The sequence below is a fragment of the Eptatretus burgeri genome, chromosome 18 (assembly GCF_056783735.1).
Source record: "Eptatretus burgeri isolate ZD-2024b chromosome 18, Ebu_testis_v1, whole genome shotgun sequence".
Classification (NCBI taxonomy): domain Eukaryota; kingdom Metazoa; phylum Chordata; class Myxini; order Myxiniformes; family Myxinidae; genus Eptatretus; species Eptatretus burgeri.
In genome coordinates, this window is record NC_140978.1 from 24,238,925 (window position 1) to 24,266,673 (window position 27,749).

A 27,749-nucleotide genomic window follows, 5' to 3' on the forward strand; every position below is an offset into this window, starting at 1 on the left:
GATGATATCCAAACTGTTATCTCAAACTCTCCTAAAAAAGAAGACTACTTCAAGGTAAATGCCATAACTGGAACAGACTGGAATACAAATGGAACAAAAAGTTTTGAAATAAACAATCAACAAACTTATTTGAATCTCGCCGAAAGTTTCTTGTTGTGTAAATTTACATTCACTAAGACTGGGAATAATACAAACGCTACACTCGTAATGATTTCTTCTGGAAAATGTTTGATAGTGTTCGTTTGTACATTGGAACACAAGAAGTTGAAGTGGTTGATTATGTCTCTGCTACATCTGAAATGATGAAATTTACACTATATTCATTTAGTGAAGGAATGGGAAAGGGGGCTGTCAAAGGTTTTATTCCTGATATGGCAACGGGAACAAACACAGACCCTGGATATAGTCAAAGGAAAGGAATGTATGATGATGATACAAAAGCAGGTAATAGTTTTACTGTGGCAGTTCCTCTTAAAGGTATATTTGGATTTTGTGATCAAGATAAAGTTCTGTGTGGTCTTAAAATTAGATTTCAACTGCAAAGGAATGATAATGAAAATAAATTGCTTTTTGTGTGGCAAATGCTTTTGCTGATCACAATAAATTTCGAATTGATGAAATTAGTTGGTATATTAGTGAATATACTCCTTATATTAAAACAGAAGAGATGTTGAATACAAGATTTAACTCAAAGAAGCCACTCAATGTATCATAGCTTAAAAGAAGATGCCAACACGTTAAATTGAACCAAACCACTTACACGTGGAATTTGGGTGTACCGGAAGGAAAGCCGCGATATATGTGGCTCATTTTAATAAAACCACATGGTGATACTGCCACTGATAAGAATAATGCATTGAGTGATAATGCTAAGGTGAAACAACTTCGCGTTTCTCTCGATGGAACATTTTATCCACGAGATAGATTGGAAATTAATTGGGAAAAAATGATTATGCTGAAGCCTACAAGTCTTACCAAAAGGTGTGTGTGAAAGCAATGGAAATAAAGAAACCATTTTGGATATGACAGCATTTAAAAGTCTGTATACCATCTATGCGATTGACCTGAGTGCTCAAAAGGAAACTATAAAGTCTAATCGAGTGGATACTCCCCTATACATTGAAAGAGAAGAGAGTGAAGAAGTTGATACATATTGTTTGCTTTTGGAAGAAACATAATTTCAGATTAATACAGATATTGGTGTTATGATTAGTCTCACATATTTTTTTGATAAATAAATGAGTACTAAAGTGCCAACTGGGGTATATGTTAATCAAATCAATCTTCATAAACTATCATCTTGTATTCAAAATCAAAAGCCTTGTATGAATAACATTCATACAATTCAGAGAAAAGGATTAGTGAGAATTGATATTTTGCTCACAAGAGAACAGGTGAAAATCTTGAACGATACTGGCTCACTTAAATATAAAATGTCAAAACCAATGTTGAAGAAATATTCAATAAGAGAGGCGAGTGGAGGATTTCTCCCATTTCTAATTCCTTTATTTGCTGGTTTAAGTGCGGTTGGAGCATTGATGGGTGGAATTTCAGCAGCAGTGAAAACTGCCAACGAAAGGAAGGCTCAACTCCGGGCTCAAAAAGAATTGGAAAGACATAACAAAGAGTTGGAGAAACAAATTAGTGGATGTGGTGTAATTGTAGATTTTGCTGAGAAACTTGAAGGTCTGCCTGTAAAAGTGAGATTGTTAGTTGGAGATATGCTTTCTTCTATCGCACAAGCAGGTGTAAAATTAACTTAAAGGGGTAATGGATTTTATCTTTCTAATAAATAAATGAGCATTGATGAGTGGTTTAAAGAATTTGGAAAGAATACAACATCAAATTTAGAACTTATCAAATGTTGAAAGAAATTAAAAATTCATAATGTGGTTATTTGTATGAGAGATGAATTAACAAACGTGTTCAAACGTATAGAGAATATTATTATGAAGTTAGAAGATAATAATGGGAATGGTCCACCACCTCTGAATAAGAACGAAGTTCGCTTTGGTAATAAATAGCCTCCTGTTGATGACATCATGTGAGATTACACAACAATGGGTTTTTCAGGGTGTGTCCCACATAGGAAATGACTTCGGAATTTTTTTGGCTTGGTTCGGGTGAGGCAGCTTGGCTGACTTCAGACTGACTCATTTTAACACGAAAATGAAACAGCTTGCTTTGAATGATTTTGAGAAAACCTACGTTTAAAAGCTGTTTTTGCTTGCTTTTAGCTAAACTTTGTTCTGTTAGTGTTTTGATTATTTAAGATATAACCATGAGAGACATGGGCACAGAATACTTCCTCATTTTCACAGCACGACTGTGCTCTTAAAGGCACTTCCCCATTTTACAGAACCGAAGGAGGAATCATGAACTTCCCTTTCTTTCGTGCTTGAAGAAATAGAGTGAATATACTCGATGGAAATGAATGTTATAAGAAAATTAAGTTATTCCTTAAAGTAGAACATTGGTAAATATTTGTTGGTTCGCTCTTTGAGTGGAATGAAAATATGAAAGGACTGTGATTATGTTGGGGGGAAGAAGTGCTTTAATCAGTAAGTCTGAATCTTTCATAGTCTCAATTTTACATTTTCTTTTATGGGAGGGAAAGGGATAGGTGGGGAGAAAATAAGTCTCCTATTTTGGGCTTTTGGGGCTTGAGTCAGAAAGTTTTTCCCTTTTTTCCCATTCATTTGAATGCGAGTCCCAGAAACTCCATTTATCATCTACTTGTATGTCTTTCCATTGAAGACTGGTTGTTGATGAGCTTTGGTAAACCAACATGGCTATCACAAACTTTTGGGTCATGGCCAATTGCTCTGAACTATAATGATCCCTTTCTTTCCCAGTTTGCTTTACCTGAGTGCACATGGATTACTCAGTGAATCAAACGCATTTTTCTACCTGTTTGCAAATTGCATTAATCTACAAAATACAGTATACATCCGTCTTCTGTCATTAGTCCAGCAGCGTAGTCTGATATTTCAGATCAATTGTTCAAATTTGCAGAAAAGCACCAAAATTGGTACACATGTAGAATAATGTATTCCGAACAATTCTAGATATGGAGCCACCCGAGATTTTGCCTTGGTCAGCTTTGGCTTGACCAGCTTTGGCTTTCTCCAGCTTTGGCTGACCAAGGCACAATCTCGGGTCGCTCCATATCTAGAATTGTTCGGAATACATTATTCTACATGTGTCCCAATTTTGGTGCTTTATGCAAATTTGAACAATTGGTTTGCTATGCTGCAGTACTACATCAAGTGTCTTTCATTTGCCTTATTTTTCAGGGATATTTTGTTTGCTGCAGGAATCTGAATATAAACACACTGCATTGTTTGCAGGTGTATCTTACACATCTGTGTGCTCCCCATGCAAGCCTGGTACATTCAACAAGAGGCCTGGGTCTTCCTCCTGCTTCCCTTGTCCTCGGGACACATTCTCAGGCCATGGAGCTACTCGCTGTTTGTCCTGTGATTCCAATACGGAGTTTGCTGGTGAGTGTCGCTATACTATGGATCAGACAATTACATGTTAAGCCTAATAGCGGGGGGCCAAGGACATCGATCACATTTGAAAAGTGGAAGGGGAAGCATACGAGTGTGAAGTGCAAAGCCAATATGGTGTGAGGATTCTCAGCACTTTATGTCTACTTGTGCTACCTTTTCTGGGCAAATTTTTGTGTACTATATACCATAGTCCAAAAAATAAAGTAATAGGAATATTTTTAAAAATCGAAGGAGGCAAGAAAGGAATAAGAACAGTCAAATGACCGAACATACAATGAAGTGAGTAAGTGGTGAGAACAGTAGCTTTATGTCCCAAACAACATTCCAAGCTGCGAAAGTTTTTCCAAGATGGAAAAAGTAAATATATCGAATTTCAAATAAAGTTTCAGTCAAGCCAAAAGCAAAACAATGGACTGCAAAAAAAATGTAAAATTAACGCAAAAATAATCGAGATGGAAGGCCTGTCATAATACGTTCTCCCACCGGGAGTGGCGCTACATGGTACACATTTACACAGAGAATTTTTGTCGACCCCAACACCCCCCCCACCCCTCCCACTCCCGAGGTGGGGGGGGGGAGGACGCCAAGTAGCTTTGTCTTGTGAGTTTTGATGAACCCTTCGTCCCCCTGCAAGTTTGGTTGAGATTGGATAACTAACAATCAAATACATCCACCAAAGACAGACATCAAATTGCATATTTTAGTATGATGATGATGCACCGATACAAGCCCTCAAGTGTTGTGTTCTAGCGCTCCCAAGTGCCGGTCTGCGCGTGCTATGGAGCAGTATGCAATACGGAGAGGTTGCGGCCGAATATAATTCATTATGTTCGGCCCATACGGCATTCATGTAAACAATATTCCCAAAAAGCATAGACTCTATTAATATTCCACTCGTTGAGCAATTAATTGCTCCTTTAAACTTTTAATAAAATGTATTAAATAAATTGCAAGGAAATCTGCTTTGTAATCCTTTGTGTATACACAATTTTTGTTTTCTGATAAAATGTCGGGGATGGGGAACAATCAATATACTGTCACCCCTCCTCCAAAAAGTGGGGGAAGGGGGGAGAGGGACATGTCTCCACTGATCGATGCCCAAAGTGGGGGCAGAGTTCTGATGGCAATAAGTCCAGATCATTCAAACAGAAAATACAGAGAGCAAGCTGAAGCGCTCTTCTGACAAGGACTTTGTTGGGTTGCCATCACCATCCCAGCAATAGTGATAGTTTTGAGTTGGGAATTTGATCAGGGTAGCAGCACACAATGGCCTAATCTTTCAGAGGGCACTGTTGGACTTTTTATAATGACTACAAGCAAATACCAGCACATTGGTTGAGGTTCTTTTTAATTTTTTTGTGAACAAATTGCATCCATGGTTTTGTTTTTTGGCCCATGCATAGACTTGTATAATGTATGGGAATCATGAGACTGAGGTTAACTGCCTGAAGCTGGCTCTTAATTTGTGCCTCAAAGATTCAACCAGAAACCTGAGTTTTGTCTGCAATGATAACATAGCCTTGGGTCCTGTCCTTGTCAACTTTAGTCTTCTTTTACTTAAGGCTTAGATTGAAATGTAGAGCAAGAATAATAATGAATTGATTGCATATTGCTCCTACTCAGAGCCTGGTTCAGCATCATGCTCACCACGGCCAGCGTGTACCCAAAGTGACTACTTCCATCTGCATTCAAGCTGTGATCATAATGGCATGGTAACGCATGTACACACACACTCAAACCCTCTCCCACTCCCTCTCCCTCTCCCTCTCCCTCTCCCTCTCATGCATGTGTCTCTGTTCGTATATCTCTCCCATGTGCATGCCTCTCTCGTGCGCATCTAACCATAATTACAGTATCTTTATCTCTCTACATCTCTTTATGTCTCTCTTTCTACCTTTCTTCCCATCTCTCTTTATACCTCCATTTTTCTCTCCCTCTCGATCACTGTCCTCCACTACCATTTATTACATTAACCTTCCTACATTAATTTTGTTTAAGGGGAGGTCATCGGGAAGAGGAACTTTGTTGTCCCTCGCTGGAGAGGGAAGGGTGATCACCAGGATTGAGACAACTACTGAGGGGTGATGCTGCTCTCAGTGCCGGGCAAGGTCTTTGCTCGGATAATTCGTGATAGGGTTCGCCACCATCTGCTTGAGCAACAGCGCCCAGAGCAGTCAGGCTTTACACCAAAGAGGTCAACGATTGACCGTATCCTTGCTCTTTGGGATCTCACCGAACACAGGCAAGAGTTCAGGCAGTGGCTGCTTGCAGCCTATGTTGATCTCTGCAAAGCGTTCAATTCAGTGAATCGGGATGCCCTTTGGAGGATTCTTGGTCTTCGTGGAGTGCCACCAAAACTGATCAATCTGATGTCTGAACCATACTCTGTGACTGAGAGTGCTGTAAAATGTGGTGGTACCATCTCTAACTTATTTCCAGTTGTTACTGGAGTTCGTCAGGGGTGTATACTGCCCCCCACACTTTTCAGCGCTTGTATGGACTGGATTCTAGGAAGGATGTTGGAGAGATCAAGCTCTGGTGCATCATTTTTGAATGTCAAGATCTCTGACCTTGATTTTGCAGATGATGCAGTCATCCTTTCAGAGATGCGGATATCCTTACGGGGACCCTCGAGGTGCTGAATGAGGAGTCTGAGCCACTGGGATTATGGGTTTCCTGAGTCAAAACTAAGATCCAGGCTTTCAATGACATATTGGATGCTACTTTCCTGTCTGTACCTGTTTGTGGTGAGGTTGTTTAGGTCATGGAGAGATTCACTTACCTTGGCAGTGATATTCATGTCTCTGCTGGCTGTGAGCCAGAGGTCAATGGACGTCTGGGTCAGGCCTGGGGAGGCATGGATTCACTGGATCATGGGGTGTGGCACTGTCGGTACCTGTGCGGGAGGAAGAAAGTCTCTGAGTCTTCAGGTCCTTGGTGCTTCCAGTCTTGTTATATGGATGTGAGACTTGGATTCTGACCAGGGATCTAAGATGGAGACTTCATTCCTTTGGTACCAGGTCTCTTCGGAGAATCCTTGGCTATCACTGGTCAGACTTTGTGTCCAATGAGTGGTTGCTGAGAGAGACTCAAATGAGATTTGTTACCTGTATAGTCCGTGAGCGTCAGCTGCGGCTGTATGGAAATGTGGCTCGTTTTCCTGACGCTGATCCGGCTCATCAGATTCTCTCAGCGAAGGAGCCTCATGAGTGGTGGGGGTCAATGGGTGACCATGTGCCTCATGGTTGCAGCAGTTTGATCAGAATCTCAAGGAAATGGGGATGAGCCAGGCATCTGCCTGGGGGATGGCCAGACAGAGGCCCCTGGAGTACCAGCAGAAAGTGGAGGCAGCGACGCGCTGCTCCCGCGCATGCTCCCATACCTGACCTGACCATTAGGAGCATAACAATGAAGTATCGATTTTTAATTGATCAATCCACATTAAATGTATTGCTACAATATTCCTATCTGAGTAAACTGGTCCCTTGTTTTACCCCACTCTGCCCAATTTGTAGACAAGGGTAACATATCGCTGGGTGAAGCCCAAGGTGTGTCGTGAAGACCTTCCAGGAGCCATAATACTGCCAATGCCCACCAAGCGTCTGCCTTGCCCTCCTTGTAATCCTGGATTTTCCAACATGGCCAATGGAACCTGCACTCCCTGCCCTCCAGGCTCAGTTTCTGACGGCATTGAGGGTTGGTCACAGCTGCTGTGTTGCACCAATGTTTACTTATTCATGGCAACCCCCATTTTACTGAGGATAAAAAGGTCATTACAAAATAAGGAACTAATTGTTTGAATGCATAAAACTCTCAAGCACATTCACACCTTATGTCCACATTTTTGTGCCAGGATGAGACAACTGCATGGAGGTTGCATTTCTCCGCTACCAATAAATATCTGAGACAGATACCATTCCCCTGTCTTTCAATTCTTGGAATGAATGGATGAACACATAGTGCTAATCTGTTATTTCTCAGATTAACTGCATTGGTGCATTATTATCATGATGCTGGTAATGGATTAACTGCATAGGCCGAAGTGTGACTCAGGTTTAACATCATATGAGCACAGTGTAAAGTAAGTTGGATCAGTATACCATATTATGCTGATGTATCATGACTTGTTCCCATTCCCGGTGTGCACACAAAATAAGGAAAGTGCCAACATGCCAGTGGAGACGAGGCATTTCTTGTGGTTGTGTAGGCCAGGTCAGGTGACAATCAATAAATTACCTGCAGTACTTTGTGCACTCTTCTGCACTTGAAAATCAGAGTCTGTACAAAGGCTTTCCTTTGTTTTTTTGTTTTTTAAAGAATCTCCATCCCGATGAACCGTGTGTTTGGACTTATGCAGATTGTCGGCAGTGCCCAGCCGGGACAGAACCTGAACCTGGGATTGAGTACAAATGGTGGAATGTTCTCCCTGACAACATGGCAAGCTCCTGTTTCAACTTGGGAAACTCAAAGTGTCATGCTGAGAATGGTATGATGGGAAGGAAAGTCAGGATCGATATAAAGAATTGCGTAGATGTGTTTTTGAAGAAAATTGATGGATTGGTCTAAGGATTTGTGGCCTGGTCTGGCAACAATGGTCATAGGTCACATTTGCATTAAAACAGATCAGAGTTCAATGCAGATCAAACATGTCATATCATTAAGTGGGATGTTTGACCTTGGTACAATGTAAAAATCTGTATTATTTTCTAAAAACTATGTTAAGTGATTATGATGATACATATCCAGCAATTGCTGAGGCTTGACCATGTCTTCTTTAATTTAATGGAGCTACTTACTGCATGTGTATATATATATATATATATATATATATATATATATATATATATATATATATATATATATATATATATATATATATATACATACATTACTTGTCGGGTGTGCTTACACATTGTGTAAGCAAATGATCTGTTTCCCCATTGTCTCGGGTTGCTCACCTGCATTTGATTTTTCATTTATTTTTGGTTTCATTTATGGATGCTTTCCGACGGTTCTGTGATATTTCCTGGTGTATCGGCTTAAATGTCTGTTGGCACAAAATTACTGTGCTTTCCCATTGTCTCGGGTCACTCACCTGCATTTTTTTTTCATTTTTTTTTAAAATCTATTTATATTTTCATTTATGGATGTTGTCTGACGATTCTGTGATTTTTTTTTTGTTTCCGGTGTATCGGCTTCATTGTCCATCGGCACGCAAAATTTCAGCTTTCTCCATCACCCGGAAGGTACTGATCTTAAATATTAGTCAGTGAGTCAATGGTCAGAAAGAGCTTTATATATTAGATATTTTGTATAAGATTGGGGTGGTTGGGATTATACATTTTTAAACGAAGAAGAAGGCACTTCCAACCAAAAGTAAACGAGATATACTTCGCTAATTAGAGCAATAAGCAAGTGCAGAGTAATAAGCAATGGAATAACCAAAAGAATACCAATAAGCAATCGCAATAACCTGGTCTCAGAGCAATAAGCAAGAGCAGACCCGGTAGACCTGGTCTCTGAAGGTCTCAGACAAGGTCTGCCCTTGCTTATTGCTCAATTTAATGTAGTAGTTATCGTTTTCTTTTGGTTGGAAGCGCCTTCTTCTTCATATATATATATATATATATATATATATATATATATATATATATGTATATATATATATATATATATATATGTATATATAGTTTATATACAATATATATATATATATATATATATATATATATATATATGTATATATAGTTTATATACAATATATATATATATATATATATATATATATATATATATATATATATATACAGTGCCTATAGAAAATCTACACCCCCATTCAAAATTTTCACCTTTTGTTGCTTTATAGCCTGAAATTAAATTTCATTAAATCAGACTTTTTCCACCTTTATTTACACATCGTAACCCACAACTTCCAAGTGAAAAATAAATTCTACAAATTTCAGAAAATGAATTTGAAATACAAAACGAGAATATCTTGGTTGGATAAGTGTTCACCCCCCTGAGTTAATACTTGGTGGAAGCACCTTTGACAGCAATTATAGCTGTGAGTCTGTTGGGAGAGGTCTCTACCAACTTTGCACACCTTGATTGGGCATATTTGTCCATTCTTCTGTATAAAACTGTTCAAACACACTCAAATTACGTGGGGAGCGATGATGGACAGCAATCTTCAAGTCATGCCACAGGTTTTTAATTGGGTTTATGTCAGGGCTCTGACTGAACCACTCAAGGACATTTATCTTTTTGTTCCTTAGCCACTCCAGTGTAGCTTTGGCTGTGTGCTTCGGGTCGTTATCATGCTGAAAGGTGAACTTCCATCCTAATTTCAGCTTTCTTGCAGACGGCAGCAGGTTTTCCTCTAGTCTCGATCTTTCTATATCTTGCTCCATCCATTTTTCTGTCGATCCTCACAAGTGCCCCAGTCCCTGCTGATGAGAAACATCGCCATAACATGATGCTGGCACCACCATCCTTCACATTAGGGTTTGTGTTCTCTGGGTGACTTGATGTGTTGGGCTTGTGCCAAACATAATGTTTTGCATTGAGGTCAAAAAGTTCCATCTTCATTTCATCAGACCACAAAACATTTTGCCACATGGCTTCAGAATCTTCAGAGTGTTTTTTTGCATACCTCAAACGGGACTCAAGGTGGGCTTTTACAGGCCAGACCATACAGGCCAGACTTGTGGAGTGTTTGGGATATTGTTGTCACATGTACACAGTGACCAGTCTTTACCCTAAAGGTCTGTAGCTCTTTCAAAGTTGCCATTGGCCTCTTCGTGGCTTCTCTGATCAGTCTCCTCTTTGCTTGGTCATCCAGTTTGGAGGGTGTGTGGGTTTGAAAGAGGGACGGCCTGATATAGGCAGGGTTTTGGTGGTACCGTACACCTTCCACTTCTTAATGATGTTTTAACTGTGCCCCAAGGGATATTCAAGGCCTTTGAAATATTTTTATATCCATACACTGATCTGGGCCTTTCCACAACTTTATCCTGGAGGTCTTTTGAAAGCTCCTTGGTGTTCATGGTTGAGTCTTCACTGTGAAATGCATTACCCAGCAAAGGAAACCTACAGGAAGAGCTGATTTTATTCTGAAAATATAAGGGTATGTTCTTTTGAACATATGAGTCCCCTTGGACCACCAGGTGGCACCATGAATAGATACACAGCGGTAGGTGCTGCCGCTAGGCGAATAGATATTTAGCAGCGTCATCATGGTTGGCGTCTTGCAATATAATATATTAGCGCGATTACAAATACCGTTTTTTCCTCGCATCTTCATGTCTGTCAAACCAGTGTCAAGGTGCACAACTACAGCTCATAACCTATCCATTGAGGTGTTCCCCCCCCCCCCCGCTTTCCCGTTTTCACGCCACTGTCCACACAAAATTCATCAATCAATTCTATACAGAGTCCGGGGGACTCAATGATCAGAATCACAATTCAACACAGGTGGAGGCTTATTAAATTTATCTATGATTTTGAAGGTGATTGGTTCCACCTGAGCTAATTTACAATTCCATTATAAGGTGAGTGGACACTTATCCAACTGAGATATTCTCGTTTTATTTTGTATTTTTAATTAATTTTCTGAAATTTGTAGGATTTGTTTTTCACTTGGAGGTTGTGGGTTACGATGTGTAAATAAAGGAGAAAAAAGTCTGATTTAAATGCAACTTAATTCCAGGCTATAAGGCAACAAAAGGTGAAAATTTTGAAACAGGGGTGTAGACTTTATATAGGCACTGTTGGTATAAATGACGAAAGTGACACCCTCTAGTGGTGGTGGTGGTGTGTGTGTGTGTGTGTGTGTGTGTGTGTGTGTGTGTGTGTGTGTGTGTGTGTGCGCGCGCACGTGCATGTGTGCGTGCATGTGCGTGCGTGCACTAAAATTTGTGGTGTGTGTGCCCAGAATTGAACGTGGGAGCCCTAAAATCTTAAGATAATGGTGTGTGTGTGTGTGTGTGTGTGTGTGTGTGTGTGTGTGTGTGTGTGTGTGTGTGTGTGTGTGTGTGTGTGTGTGTGTGTGTGTGTGTGTGTGTGTGTGTGTGTGTGTGTGTGTGTATATATATAAATAATTTTATACATCATATTATATGTATATATATATTACATAATATATACTTAATGTGTGTGTGTGTGTGTGTGTGTGTGTGTGTGTGTGTGTGTGTGTGTGTGTGTGTGTGTGTGTGTGTGTGTGTGTGTGTGTGTGTGTGTGTATATATATATATCATGTGTGTGTATATCAACATCGATCACTTGGCATTTACATTGCAAAAATCTTACCTTGTGGTCCAGCAAAGCAAAATATGGTGAGAGTATCTCCCAAAAATAATTTTTGAGTGTAGTGTGTCCCGGGTGAAAGTATCACTTTGTGGAAATGTCACTTTAAATTGCCCACCGATGGTGGGCCGATGCCAGTCTCTCCAATGAGAGCATATTTACACTCAAGCTTGGTATTTGAATGACCCTTCCGTTAGTTGCAACAGAACCACACTGTCGACATCACTCACCATACCCATGAGGTTTGGCTTTGTACCAGCTTTGTCCTTCCTTACATGTGTCCTGGCTGTATCCCTTGTCATGCAGGCTGGGAGGTTGCTGGGGATCACATTCACTCGGGTTCTGGCAGCTCAGACACAGATTATCTCATCCTGTTTCTCCGCACATCTGGCTTCAGGTGCATACAAGTTGATTTGTAATTCGTTATGTAGAAATAACAGGGGGAGGAGGTGGGGTGGTGGTAAGTTGAGGGTGAGCAGGATCGGTTTGTACTGATCTTGTAAGGATGAATATTTATTCAGAAAATTGCAGGTGAAGGAAAGAAGGTGCTGAAGAGAGATGAGTTAATGTTGAACATATGATTTATTTACTTCTTTTTAAAACTCCTTTGGACGGATGGATTTGGATTTGGACTCCACACCACATTGTCTCGACCACACCATTGTTTAACAACCTTTGTCTCGTGTGCAATGAGTCTTGACTCAGTTTTTCAAATCAAATCCTGAAACGTCAGACTTACCTACATTTGGAACTCGGTTTACTGTTAAGGGCAATTTTCTCCTTTCATGAGCCGAGATTTGTCTATACAAAGACGAACACAAGGGAGAGGAATAAGAACAATGAATTATACATGTTATTTAAATCATCGTGTATGCGATTGGCACTGTAACTACGCATTGATGTCATGGAACAAATGTCATGTTTCTTTGTTCAAAACTTTTGAAAAGGGAAAACCTTTTTGACCCCACACCGAAGTGACAGTCGGACCAATTACACACAGCGACTTTAGTACTCGCGAAGAACTTTACATTCTATTGGACCTGCTTTCAAAGCCGCCATGATTTGAAACAAGCTGATTTTGAATGACAACACCGGACACCCTTTCTTGATTTTCCCCATTGAGCAGCACTGTGCATGTGTACCCGGGATACAGGCCTCAGGTAACCGGTGGCAACCAGGCTGGCGAAGGTGCTGATGCGGGAAGTATCTCCTTTGTGTTTGACATACAATGTCACAACGACTGCGAGTTGCACTTCATGCTGGTGAGGGATCGCATCTAAGTTTACAATGACTCGTCTTTGCCATAACGCTCGTCATTTAAGTTCTGTTTGGGAACGTAAATGTGATTTTCTTCGAGTTCACTTGACTTTTGCAAAATTTAGTTTTCCATGTTCTTAAGGAAACTGAAGGAGCATAAAGTGTTACTGACAAACTACAACTTCGACATTAATCATCCCAATTATTCCTACCTTCTTGTGGGGTCGGCCAGGGACTGTTTTTGGCCCAAGTCTTTCACGAACTGGCTGACCAGGCCTGATGTTCAACCGAAGACGAATTAGGCAGGAATTCGTAATTTGTTCAGGGTGCCGGTGATCACTCGCCTACTCTCTGTGAAAGTCACCATGGGATCTTTAACGTCCACCAACTAATGCAGTGATACCACTCCCTTGCCTGCGAAACACCATGATGGAAGTTTATAGCTGGGTACAGATACGAACCAGGGCTACATAACTGAAAGGCGAGCATACTGTTTCTTCACCATACCGTCGGACATAAAGTGTCATTAACAAAGCTGTCCATAAACTGTTACCTTTCTAATAGAAACGACCCTCTCACATCACCGGGTCAGATTTGATGCTTTTCTCTGAGCTGCCTGGAGGGGTTGCCCCAGTCATTGATGACTAATGCAGAAAATCACCGTGAGCGGAAACCTCATTGCACGGACAGCATGTTTAACTAAGCACATGTGAATGCTGAAGCACTTCTAGAATTACACAGTCAAAAAGGAAATTGCTAATACAAGAAGCAAGAGGCGAGTAAATTGAGGGAAAAGCAAAACCGACTTGGGCTCCACAAAGCTCCGTTTACATTATGAGCCACTCAGAAGCAAATTTGGCTCTCACCCACGATACAAAACACAGGTTTTTGAGTAAACATGATTCAAAGTTTAGGTTATTTGTTAAACTCCCAATTAACAACTAAGGATCAGTGCCAGGTTCACACATTTGGTTCAGTATTTCATTGTATAGTATCATTATAATCGTGTTCCCTTACAAGCAATTTCAATGCATGAGGAGGCCATTTGGGCCATCAAAGTCTGCACTATGATTGCTAACCGATGATTGTTTATCCGTACTCGATCCTCGAACCAGACTCGGAGCGACGTTGTACTTTGACTCTGATGGATCACTTCAGTGCACGTAACTCGACATTCATGGCTCGTAGCTTCCCATATGATGGACTCCAATGCCATTTTTAGCTCGCCTGTTCGAAGAACAGAGAGCTATAGCGATACCCCCGGCGTGAGCGTGAGCGTGAGCGTGAAAATGTTAAATTTTTTGTATTATGGAAAAACTCCTCGACGGATTTCGACGAAACTTGGATGGGGGGCAGGGGGGTTAGGTATGGTCCAAGGATCATGCCATTAGATTTTGAACTTGGTCCCCCCCAAAAGAAAAAAATTGTTAGAGAATTTTTTTTTGCATTTATACATGTTTTAAGTGATTTCCAACCCCCCCCCCCAAAAAAAAATTGTTAGAGAAAAAAATTTTTGCAACTTTTTTTTCAACAAAATTTCGATTTCTTTTTTTTTGCATTTCTACATGTTTTAAGTGATTAGGATTTCGACGAAACTTGGTGGGGGGTTAGGTATGGTCCAAGGATCATGCCATTAGATTTTGGACTTGCCCCCCCCCAAAATTGTTAGAGAAATTTTTTTTTTCATTTCGACATGTTTTAAGTGATTTCCAACCCCCCCCCAAAAAAAATTGTTGGAGAAAAATTTTTTTTGCAACTTTCTTTTCAACAAAATTTCGATTTCTTTTTTTTGCATTTCTACTTGTTTTAAGTGATTAGGATTTCGACGAAACTTGGTGGGGGAGTTAGGTATAGTCCAAGGATGATGCCATTAGATTTTGGACTTGCCCCCCCCCAAAAAAATTGTTAGAGAAAATTTTTTTTTTTGCATTTCTACATGCTTTAAGTGATTTCCAACCCTCCCCCCCAAAAAAATTGTTTGAGAAAAAAGAATTTTTTTTGCATTTCTACATGTTTTAAGTGATTTCCAACCCCCCCAAAAAAATTGTTTGAGAAAAAAGAAAATTTTTTTGCATTTCTACATGTTTTAAGTGATTTCCAACCCCCCCCCAAAAAAATTGTTGGAGAAAAAAAATTTTGCAACTTTTTTTTCAACAAAATTTTGATTTCTTTTTTTTTGCATTTCTACATGTTTTAAGTGATTAGGATTTCGACGAAACTTGGTGGGGGGTTAGGTATGGTCCAAGGATCATGCCATTAGATTTTGGACTTGCCCCCCCTCCAAAAAAATTGTTAGAGAATTTTTTTTTTGCATTTCTACATGCTTTAAGTGATTTCCAACCCCCCCCCCAAAAAAAATTGTTTGAGAATTTTTTTTTTTGCATTTCTACATGTTTTAAGTGATTTCCAACCCCCCCCCACAAAAAAATTGTTTGAGAAAAAAGATTTTTTTTGCATTTCTACATGTTTTTTGTGATTTCCAACCCCCCCCCAAAAAAAAATTGTTAGAGAATTATAGAAAATATTAATTATTAGACTCGTCTTTTCAAAACGATAAATGTATAAATAGGCGAGCATTGGGTGGCTTTGACACCAACTCTGGTTACTCGTTGTGCTGTGCTTATGTCACTCACAAGACTGTACATTTGCATTAAACTCCATTTTATAAGTCCTTGCCAATTCTTCATTTGCATTATAATTCTTGTTCCCATTGAAGTTGAATGAAAACTGGAAAAAAAGGAAAACGTTTTCATCAGGAGTACAGCTAACTACAGGATTACCTTGTGGGTTTTTTTTCTTGTCGGAGACGGAGGACGTTGAAATGAACTCCGTCCGACCGACTGATCATCCGTCCATGTACTTTTGGTTCCGGGATATTTCAAAAACCATTGAATGTTTCGCTTTCATATGACAGATATCTATTCCTCATGACATTTTCTCAACCTGATTAGATTTTGTGTGTGTGTGTGTGTGTGTGTGTGTGTGTGTGTGTGTGTGTGTGTGTGTGTGTGTGTGTGTGTGTGTGTGTGTGTGTGTGTGTGTGTGTGTGTGAACCACACAAAAGGTGGGAGACCTCGAGTACCAGCTCCTTCCAGTATTTTTTATTATTAATGATTCCCCAACCATCATGTATACCATTTTTATTTGAGTGAATTGATGTCCGAGTGATACAAGATATAGTATTATACCCAGGTAGCCAACAACCCCAGACTGGCTCTGGCTGGACGCCCTGACAGCTGTACCGACAGGTACCCAGATTCTGTCCAGCATCGTTGGTTACCTGGGTACTCTTTGTCAATATATTTCACTATTATTTTAATTCATCTGTTGGCGAGGCATTAATACTTGCACCATCCCTTGGATAGACGTTTAACTCGGTGTCCCATCTGCCAGAATTAGTTATTGGACGTTAAAGATCCCACGGTGTTCTTCATGAAGAGTATGCAGGTTCTCACCGGCAACCTAAGCGAATTGCTAATTCCTGCTCTCACCTACAGGGAGCACTGCATCAGTAGCACTGCCGCACCCCTGCAAGAACTGATGGTAACCTGCGGCCATGCGCTGCACACAAACGACCATGACGACTTATCTTTTTAACTGCTATCATTTATGCTATTCACCTTTTCTCAAAAATCCTTTACTTTCAGCGAGGAAAGCAGGTGTAAAGTTACCTTGCCTGGCTGTACATATGCATGTACATTTGTATAAAGTACCGTAACTTATCAAATTAATTCAAGACATACAAATTTAATGCATTAAGTATGTCGCCATCATATCCCTCAGAATTTAATTATTAAAAACCTTTTTTCAGGAATACAACAATAAGACCATGATGGTAAAGTCATGGATGGGGTCCCAAGACAAGCAGCTCTTCAAGCACAGCATTAACAGCTTTGAACCAGTGACCTTTACCTGGGTTTTCCAACGGACTGGCTTGGCAACACAGGTACTGTTCACTAACGTTATCTCTGGCCGATGGCTCGATTTCAACCTGGGATGTTGTGCAACACTCATTCTGCAGTCACAGTTGAAGGTGCAGCACCGCTCTCATGAATGTCTGTGTGGAGGTGAAACATTGGGAGAAATGCGAGGGGTTTGTAGGCTGAGTCAGCATAGGTCCCTGTGTGTATGTGCATCATGATGGAAAGGTTCCTATTCCTCAACCATTGACTCAATTTTCAGAACCACAGGTTTATTTTGGATGCAGCACGGCTGTTTTCTATCAATATCACGAACATTGTCGGCCAAGTCGCATCCCGATGTCGTCTATGCGCACTTGAAGAACAAAGGACGTGTGTACCCTGCCTGCCCGGGCGCTACGTGGACCCGGACACCCGGTTGTGCCGCCCTTGCCCCTTTGGGTTTTACCTGGATCCTGCGAGGACACCTGGCCCTGATGCTTGCCAGCGCTGTGGTCCTGGGACACGCAGCTCTGCCGTAAGTAATCGATTGTGGAATAGGTAACGCCAATTAATTTTTCCATTAAAGATATGAAATAAAAATATTGCTTCATTCTTAATAATTTTTACCAAATTACAAGGAACGCTTTTGCACAATCGCAGTTTTGTGTCGATAAGTTGTGTTTAATTGATCGATCCTGTGATTATGTACCCATTTAATGGATCATCAGTTGAAGTCCCGAAACGGGACTTTTTTTCATCCAATGCTTTTGCTTTCCTAATGTTTTTTTAAATACAAAAGTCAAGGCTCATAGAAGGGAGATCACACTTCACTCAAGACTATCAACAGCCTTTTATGAGCCAGAATGTTTCTCGATTTTGAAGCTTGAAATGGGGATACAATGAGTTGTAAAAATTTTTTTTTATGTCTGCAGAGAAAGCAGGGAAACATTTTGGTCACCCATTGATGGAATCCGATGAATACACTGAGTCAGAAATAGATTGGGAAGGTGGAGTAAGTTTAGAATTTTGAGGATAAAACAGGAAGCATTTAAAGAGTACATTAAGCGACATTGGATGCAACTGAGTAATTGCGAAAATAAACCACAATGCAAGGAAGAATATATATTACGATGGATTGATTGGGGGGGGGGGGGTTGAATGTGTTTTGGGATCCGATAAACATCACGCGAGTGAAGCATGTTGATCTGACCCATGTTTTCCAGGACGGTTCTCGGTGTCAAAGCCGCTGCCAGTTTGAGGCTGGGGGGCCCATAGATGGAGTCCTTAGAATGTATGATTTTTCAGACCTGCGGGGGCCAGCCTTGGCTATATCTGCACCCAGTTTTACTCCCAAGGGTCTCCTCTACTATTCTGCTTTCAACCTGAGCTTATGTGATATACATGTAAGAGGGGCTACAAAGATAGGGTGGAGTACTATGGCACAGAAGGGAAGAGTAAAAGGGAAAATAAAATGGAGGGGTCAAAGAGCAGACAGGTGTGTGGACAAAAAAGGAATGGTATGGGGATGAAAGAAAAAGTACAAAGAAATCAAACTATGGTGATAAATTTAGCTGGAGTGTGGGTAAGCAAGAGGGGGGTGGTGAAGGAGGAAGGAAATATGAGAGGACATGTAATGTAATGAGGTACCGATGACATGTGCGAGAAGCAGGGCCGGAACTTGGCTGTCTGCATGGACAACGTAACACAGAGTGAAAGCAGCACACGGAATGGTGATGGGAATGGCGAAGGTAGTGGTGGACGGACAGTCGTCAAGACAATTGTTTGTCGTGAAACGCTCATACCTATTGGCCCAAGCAGCAGGGGTCCTCTCTCAGCCCAGCCTCTCAGCCTTGCAGATCACCTTGTTGGTGAGTTCATCTTCAGTGTGCCCTCACACACAACAAACAGGCACCTCACCCACACGATTGGCCCACCCACATCTTTAGTTTTATAAAAATTTGACAGGGTCTAAGGCTCATGGAAGAGCTGTCACACAAATCACACGTACGCTTGCAGAGAGAGAGAGAGAGAGAGAGAGAGAGAGAGAGAGAGAGAGAGAGAGAGAGAGAGAGAGAGAGAGAGAGATATATATATATATATATATATATATATATATATATATATATATATATATATATATATATATATATATATAGAGAGAGAGAGAGAGAGAGAGAGAGATATATATATACCGATACCAGACAACACAGGACTTGAGTTTTTAACAAGAGACAAACACAGCCGTTGCCTCCCATATATGAACACAACTCTTATTAACATATAATCTCCTATTTTTATGGACACCTTTTTCTTTTTATGATTGCTTCTGCATCATACGGTCATATAAGTCAATCATAATATGATGTTATTTGTACGAGAGCTGACATACTATATAGCACTGAAAATAAAACCCCAATGCACATTGAAATCCATCTGATTTTATCACTTCGAGGGAAGAACATACAAGATTCTTTGATATCTCGTGTTCGTATCGTACTTGTTTGTCTGTTTGCTGATTTGGACTAACCTGCAGGTGTTAGTATGGCGAGAAGCTTGGACAATATCACCGTTCCTTCTAATGTGTTTCCATTGCATGGAGAGGTCTTCCCAGATGTCATATTTTACTACAGGTGAGGTAACCGAATAGACAAGTAACTTGTCCATAACTAGTCATTTAACTAAGCATACTGACATGTACTGAGTGAAGTCAGGTGCCTTGGTAGGCATGATGATATGTACCCTAGGAGGTCAGGTAACTTGGTAAGCATGTTGATATGTACTCTAGGAGGTCAGGAAGCTTGGTGAGCATATTGATATGTACCATGGGAAGTCATGTATATCGGTAAGCTTATTCATGGTGTTCGATTCTCTTTTCAGATCATCGATCTTCAACCAGAACTGCGAACATGGGCAGGCAGTTACCGTTCATCTTCGTTGCAGACTTGATGCTCCTGGAAAAGGGACTCTGTCATTGTCTCGGTGTGAATTGCTTACCACCACTAACTAGTCAAAGCAACATTTTTCCCCTTTTTTAATGTACATGGTCGAGGCTCATGGAAGAGCTAGAATTACTCTGGCTATCTAATCTGACTGGAAATTCCTATTTTATTCTTCCAATTATTATTATTATTATTATTATTCCAATGAAAGTGGTGTCGTCCTTAACAGTTAAACACTTAATGCCAATGCGACAAAGTTTTGTACAAAGCTTGATAATGGCCGGAGGTTTATCATAACAGTCTTTATTTTGAACTTGACCTTTAATTGTTAACCTTGACCTATATGGTTCGCAGCTCGGTCTTAGCACACAATCTTTTTGGCATTATTCTGCAGTTTGCACTGGAAAATCTTCGCTATTTTCCTCTGCAATAATCTTGTTATTATTATTATTATTATTATTATTATTATTACTACAGCTGTATTTTTCTTCCTGTTTGTTCTTTATTATGTATGTGTGCCACACACGCATGTATAGGGAATGTCCCACTGGCACATGTGATGGCTGCACGTACCACATTCTATGGCAGAGCCGCCAAGCATGCCCGCTCTGCACAAAAAGTGATTACACAAAGATTGTTGGCGCCTGTAAACATGGAAAGCAGGTATGGTAGCCAAGACTGAACAACAACAGGTCTGTGACATCATCAACCCGTTGAATAATAATTATTTGATCAGAGATTACACATTAGGAAATGATTTCACACATTGAGATTGTGACCAGGAATTCTCCGAAGCAAGCTTTAGTCTCATTACACTGACCCATAAGAGTTTGGGTTGCAAATGAAATGATGAACCAGGCAATTGACAAGCTGATCGATTTTTGTTTGTATCTTTGTGACAGAAAACAACTTATGTGTTGCGGAATGTTGCAAACTGCCGGGATGGCCTGAGACTCCCGCAGGAACATGCGGGCCTCTGTCAGCCTCTGGGTCTAGTCATCAAAGCAGCCATTGGTGTAGCCTCTGGCATCGCCTGTCTACTTGTAGCCCTCGTTGTTCATTTCTGGAGGAAAAATCGCAAGTATGTAAAAAATATGGAGGACAAATCTTCAAAAAATAGATTTATTACCCTAAAAAGCATGGTTAAACAATTGGTTCGCTTTGTCTTCCTGTTCGTCTGTCTACAGACATCGGTCTATGATCGAGGAACTATTAAATTTCACTTGAATCTGCCTTTTTAAAAATGATGTTAGACCCTTTCCCTTTTTCCCATTAATGGCAATTGTGCAACTCGCACAAGTTTACAGTGTGGCAAGGATCACTTGACGCTCGTTCAGTTTGACTCTCAAGTTCAGGACAATCCAAATACACAGGTCCACTATGGCACAAGATCATAATAGTGACCATAAAAGTGTACACACTGAATTGAAGCAATAAATATTCAACCTTAAACGACCAGTAACCTTCCAGCATGAAACTATATGTTTATACATCCTCTTTTACATGTTGCTGAATATTTTACAAACTACAACATGATCGACACAAATACTTGGACTCAAGACCGCATCACATGGACTTGAGCAAGGCTTGCTGGGACTGTATTAAATCCTTTAATAATAATTATGCATATTATTACCGTTGTTGTTGCTACTTACAAAATGACTGTGATGACTTGGTTGGAAACATAAAGTCTATTTGAAGTTTCCCACTGAATATCTAAAAGGATTTAACACTGTACCTAAGACTTAAACCATTGTGTTCGCATCGATCACATGCCACATATTTGTGGGAAAACATAGGGTTAACCACTTTCGAACTTTGGGCTAAAACCACCGATAGTAAATATCCTCCTCATGACTAAATCGCTCATCCGACTCCCCAAGCCCTCCACCTCCTTTCCTGTAATTCCCCATTGGGAGTGCAGCACACACACTGCTCAAGGTTCATGCTGATAGGCCCTGACAGGGAACATTTATTTTGTGCATGTGCTCTGTGCCCTTTGCAGTCTGGAGTACAAGTACTCACGACTGGTGTTAGGTGCGGGTGGACGGGATGAGGAGGCAACTGTGGTGGACAGCTGTGGCCTGTTTGAGGGAGAGGACAATGATGACGACCTGATGGTGGCTGGAAAAGGCGAACGCTCTTTGCTTGGCCGGATAAAAAGTTTAGCTTCCAAGGTGAGGCAAGTTTTACGAAACTCATGTCGTCTTGCCAGTAAGTTATTTGTGAATCACTCAGACCCGGAGTCAAATCTCATGGGCTGAGTTTCAAGTCGAGTGGAGTACGCCAAGTCACAATTTTCAATCGTCACTCACCAGCCTGACAATGACGACTATTATTTTTACTGGCATATTCTCCCACCCTCTAGGCGGGAGTTGCGTTCTCGGCCCACCTATGGTGTGCAATGTGCTGTGGCACGTTCTTGGAAATGCACTCGATAATTTTTGTCATTTTTAAAAGAATTTTTATTCATCACAGAATATCACACTCCATATCATAATCTTGATTCGGTTCCGTTATATTAAGAAGAAGATAAAGGAAAATTATTTGTAATACTGGCTACCACCAACAAAAGTGGCACTATTTCTAGCACACGCAAATGCATATATATATATATATATATATATATATATATATATATATATATATATATATATATATATATATATATATACACACATATATATATATATATATATATATATATATATATATATATATATATATATATATATATATATATATATATATATATACACACATATACATTAGTGTTGGGCCGATTATAAAGTGGTAAATAATGGTGTCATAGTGCTTTGTGCACACATGAAATGGATACCCTACCGGATCGGTGCTATACCCGTGATTGACGTTATTGAGTGGCTGTGAATCGATACATTTTAAATCCCTTATCTAATCGATTGGTGCATTGAACGGCAGCGCATCCTGTCATTTTTTAAATGGATGATGAGCTACCACGTACTCATTCGATAAGCTATTGACGGATATAAAATGAAGCATTTCATACTTGGCTCGTCATGTGAAAAGTAGGGTTTATAGTTTATACAAAATACAGTACAGGGAGTACCATGGTTACAAAGGTACTCTGTTCCGAATAATCGTTCATACAGTAATGGCCATTGACTCAGTGTTATAAACGGTGGCATTAGCGCACAAGTGGGGGGGCTACTCACCTGGTGATTAAACAAGCTTAGCGGAAGACCAACTGTTACCTTGTTACCCACGCTTGCACAGTTCAAAATAAGGAAAGTTCCACGTTTTGGAGTTTTAATATTTAGTCCACAAAACTCAGATTCGTTATGAGAAAGAGGAGTTTCTCTGCCTTGTCAAATGAAAGACAGTTTATTTTTGTTATCATATGCTGCACAAGCAACACTGAACAATCCAGAATATTGTCAGTCCGCCTTTGAAATATGAAAAAATAAATTTATCTAACGCTTTGATGCAGTCGGTACGCATAAAATGGCATCAAGACGTACCGGTCAGGAAGGCATACAGTAGGTCTTAACTTTTAAACTCAGCAGCGTACGAATGATCACGTTTCCCTTTGTACTCGCGGCTGTTTCTAAAGAAATTGGTTACAGTATTTTATATGAACCGGGTGTGCTTTAATAAGGTTATGTTGTTTCTTTTTGTGAGTTTCAAAGCACAACAAGTTTGATAGCACCCAATTTCTCACCGGTTTGCCGTATTAACATGTTTTCCAAATTACTGAGCCAATTTTTTTCTTCCTGTCACACAACGATTGCCAGGTGGTTTTAAAGAATAATGTTTATGCACATCTTGAAATGTCTGTCATTCAAAGTTTTTTTTTAATTTGTTTCATTGAAATTCGCCCTAAACAAGTGTGAAAGCTACTCAAGGTTTTTGGGTGTATACAGTACTGTAATGTCATCGGTAATAAGCACTCGCACTGACTCCAATCGGCCAATGCTGATTACCGAATAATTGCTGATTACGATATCGGCCTGTGCCGATTACGATATTGGCCTGTGCTGATTATGATATTGGCCTGTACTGATTACAATATTGGCCTGTACTGATTACAATATCGGCCTGTGCTGATTACGATATCGGCCCTGTACTAAAAGAGATATATATATATATATATATATATATATATATATATATATATATATATATATATATATATATATATATATATATATATATATATATATATATATATATATATATATATATATATATATATAGTAATCTTGTTTATGAACTCATACTTTATAATCAATGAGTATATTTTTTACCTAAAAGGCACTTTCTATTCATTGGGGAAACTTCAACAAGGCCATAGATATGGACATTGTAATCAAAGCATACATCTTTTCAATTGTGTACATCAAAATGATGATGGTAGTTTTTATTTGGATCATTTTAGCTGCAAAACAACTTTCTTATTTTTCGAGTTGTGTCGGCAAACCTATCTACCTTTTTTATGTGTTCAGAAGTCAAAGGTTATGGGGGAACAGAGCAATGTCCTTGTACACGGACAGAAGATAAAAGGGGAAAGGCCAGATAAAAATGCATGGACATATCACAAACGAGTAGATGAGTGGCAGCACTGAAGTAGAGAGAGGGACAAGTGGAGAGTGGGGTGTGGGTAGGGAGTCAGCGAGAATAAAATAAATCTTACCACATGTCCATACCTACAGCTTAGTATGGTAACATTCCCATTTCTTGACCAATCCAAAATTTGGAAACCCTAGCTAATTTGCCAGAATTGTTCAGTAACATCTGTTAGAACTTTAATGCACAAGCCTTGTTGATATGCTGCACCTTGCTCACTACACGCTGCAAGTTCCTTCCTTTATCTCATTCATCAGGACAGAGATGGGAACTTCGACTCCGTTCAGCTGAAGGTTTCTACTCGGCAGGCCTCAACATAGGCCGTGGAGGCCTTTAAATGATCAGCACACACTTGTTGGACCATCGGCCTATACGTCCGAGAAGGTGGCGAGGAAGCAAAGTTTGTATTTTTGAAGAACCAAGTGTTTACAATTTGTGCAAAGTGATAATATGTGTTAAATTATTTTGCCATGCTCGCGGAATTCAAGTTAAGTGACTTGAACATGAGCGTAATTGGAAACTTCAGTTGAACTCTTCTTTTTTTGTATGTGTGGTTTAAAGCCTGACTTATTGCATTATTTTTATTTTTTTTGGAAAAACCAAGATGGATCAAGGGCCCATGGAGAGTGTTGGCATTGTTTGGAGAGAAGACGCATGTTTCATGTTTCTTCTTCATGCTGAATAGCCGATTATTAACCCTTCATCAGCGTTGTGGCATTGTAGATCTGTTAAGGGTAGCATAAACATCTCGTTCTCCCTTTTGGTATGAGCAACCACTCAAAATGAAAGACCACAGTAAAAGACCACAGTAAAATTTTGCATCAACAACCAAACTTGAACTTGAACAGCAGCAAACCCAATTTGAACTGAAATCAACTGTTAAAAACTCACCTTGTTTACAGAAGTTGATCATGGTATCGGCCCAAGGCCTAATCTTTGTCAGAATATACCGTGAGACATTTAAAATTCACAAGTAAGTATAAATGGGATGACAAAACCTTACACTTTCTCCTTCTTCCACCATCCCTGTTAAGTTGGGGTCGGCGACTTGGTAAATCGTATACACCTGATGCCAACTCTTTCGTGAACCGGCTGGTTATCCCGGACATTTGATTGAAGGAAGGAATTTGGATTTGGGACAAGGTGCCAGCGATAACTCATGAACTCTTTGTCGAAATACGCCATGGGATCTTTAATGCCAGCAGACGGGTCACCAACCTAACGCCCATCCAAGGGAAGTCGCTTCCTGATGCAACACCCTGTTTGAAAACCACCATTCCGACAATTTATTGTCCAGCCGAGAATCGAACCCAGATTTGATAGCTCAAAGGTAAGCGAGTTGATTCTGCACCATCCCTTTTTGACTCTGAAACCTCATGCTGAACGACCACAATAATTAAATCCACATCAGCAGGGCTTCAGCCACGTAATCACTGAACCGATCTATAGCAAAGCAATGGTTCGTACACATCTTGGAGGATCCTAAAATTCCTCAATTTACTGTGAAATTATTGCACTGTGACTTCAAGTTCAAATAGAAACTGCTGAAAGAATGAGGTCGTGAAAGATGAAGAATGAAATAAGAAAGTAGTAGGAAGCTCAAAAAGCTATTTATTCAGAGAAAACTAAAAGATAAAGAATGTAAAACAGAGACAGAGGGATTTAAGAATCTGCTCATTACAGGGGTCGAGGCTCAGGGAAGAACTGGATGACAGGGCTGAAGGTCGACAAACCAGCCAGGTGGACAAGTTCTGAATAGCTCGACAGACAGTACATGGACAGAGGGGGCGTAATTGGCACCGATTTATTAGCTCACAGGTAGGTGTGAGAAACACAAGACGGTGATGTGCTGGGTTTTTAAAGGGCTGAAGAGGTCAGCATATGAGAACAGGCCACACAGAAGGAGGTGATTCCATCAATGAGAGGAAAGAATGACAAAGGAGCAGAGTTGAGCAGAAAGCTCAAATCTGCAGAGGGTCACAAGGAATATGTTTCTGAATAATGAATGGCCTGTATAAGCTGAGGCAGGTGAAGGGCAGAGAGAGGCAGGAGGATCACACAAGAAATGTGATGGAAGACCCGAAGGCCACCACCATGTCTATGGTGAGAGAGATAGCCCTACATATTGGCTTCTTGCCAGAAGAATGCAATGAGCCTGAGGTTCTTCCATTACACCTCCTTGTGGGAAAGGTGCAAATCTACAAAACGGAGCTATGCTCCATAACATTGCAGATCAACACGTTGTGGGAAGGTGATTCAGTTGTTGGAGAGAAAGATCTGTGCAGGCTACCATTGTGAATGTCCTCTCGGTGAAACAGTCCAAAATATATTGCAACCCAGTGTCAGGTTCCAGCACAGAGTCTTTAAGGCCTAAGCCATGAAACTTTTAGTTTGACAGTTGCAAAGATAAAGCTGTTGACCTCCTACAGTCTTTGACAAATTGAGTTTTGTAGCAAACCACGGTTGGTTGATAAGTGGCTTGCGCCTTTTAATTTCGGCCCAAGAAGCTGTTATACTGCGGCTTGCAGGCCATTCATTTGCTTCCTGCCTTTCATTTGATAAATGGTTCGATGAAGTTTTCGAATTTATTCTCTGGAAAGTGTGATGTTTGGTTCAAAGTTCGTTTGATCGTCTCATGATGAATGGTCGAACACATGTTGCTTATACGTTTAGGAGGACGTATGCCTCCAGGATAGAAACCGAGGCCTGTCTTGTAATTTTCCTGGTCATTGCTTTGTAAGTTTGATTTGATCTCCAACATCCTGCTACCCTCAAACTGCATTACGAAGACACTTTACGTTTATTATTACTGACATTATTTATTATTATAAATGTGCTCGCCTTTTCGAGGAATTTAAAGTGTTTGTAGGTAATTCCTAATAAACAACTTCTTGGTACAAAACATCTGAATTTCACCCCAGGAGTATCAGCTGGTGTGTCGGGCCAATTCATTTTAATGGCTCGTGTGAAATGACAAACGTTACGTTAAACATGGCTGGCTAACCATGTCCATTTGGGGTAACGCTTGATGGCCATCTGTTATCCCTTCTGTTTTGTGACCACGCGGATGGGATCCCACCTCCTCTCGGGATACATGAGAAGGTCCCGGTGCCCCGGTCATGCTCAGCCTATAGATGCCCAGCTGCTCCCGAGGTCTGCGAACAGTTCCCCGGGGTCCCGTATGGTTTCACCCTGGGATTCCGGACAGCCTCTCCCTGAGGCTGTTC

General features: G+C 40.4%; 1 protein-coding gene across 4 annotated transcripts in view; it reads left to right on the plus strand.

The window, feature by feature from the left end:
• Positions 1–27,426, plus strand: part of LOC147008746 (endosome/lysosome-associated apoptosis and autophagy regulator family member 2-like) — a 60,397-nt gene extending 32,971 nt beyond the window's left edge. For 2 of the 4 annotated variants that reach the window (XM_085864048.1, XM_085864045.1), the window contains exons 7-22: positions 3,351–3,503; positions 5,139–5,227; positions 7,031–7,211; positions 7,873–8,001; positions 12,126–12,216; positions 12,973–13,081; positions 16,888–17,022; positions 17,259–17,513; positions 18,202–18,381; positions 18,645–18,846; positions 19,512–19,608; positions 19,856–19,957; positions 20,454–20,580; positions 20,820–20,998; positions 21,923–22,094; positions 24,780–27,426. In XM_085864048.1, the coding sequence (XP_085720174.1) occupies positions 3,351–3,503; positions 5,139–5,227; positions 7,031–7,211; positions 7,873–8,001; positions 12,126–12,216; positions 12,973–13,081; positions 16,888–17,022; positions 17,259–17,513; positions 18,202–18,381; positions 18,645–18,846; positions 19,512–19,608; positions 19,856–19,957; positions 20,454–20,580; positions 20,820–20,998; positions 21,923–22,094; positions 24,780–24,842 (2,264 nt within the window). In that variant the 3' untranslated portion in view covers positions 24,843–27,426. The remainder of the gene's footprint in view (positions 1–3,350; positions 3,504–5,138; positions 5,228–7,030; positions 7,212–7,872; positions 8,002–12,125; positions 12,217–12,972; positions 13,082–16,887; positions 17,023–17,258; positions 17,514–18,201; positions 18,382–18,644; positions 18,847–19,511; positions 19,609–19,855; positions 19,958–20,453; positions 20,581–20,819; positions 20,999–21,922; positions 22,095–24,779) is intronic. The other 2 variants (XM_085864046.1, XM_085864047.1) reach the window with 2 other exon arrangements.
• Positions 27,427–27,749: the final 323 nt, after the last annotated feature.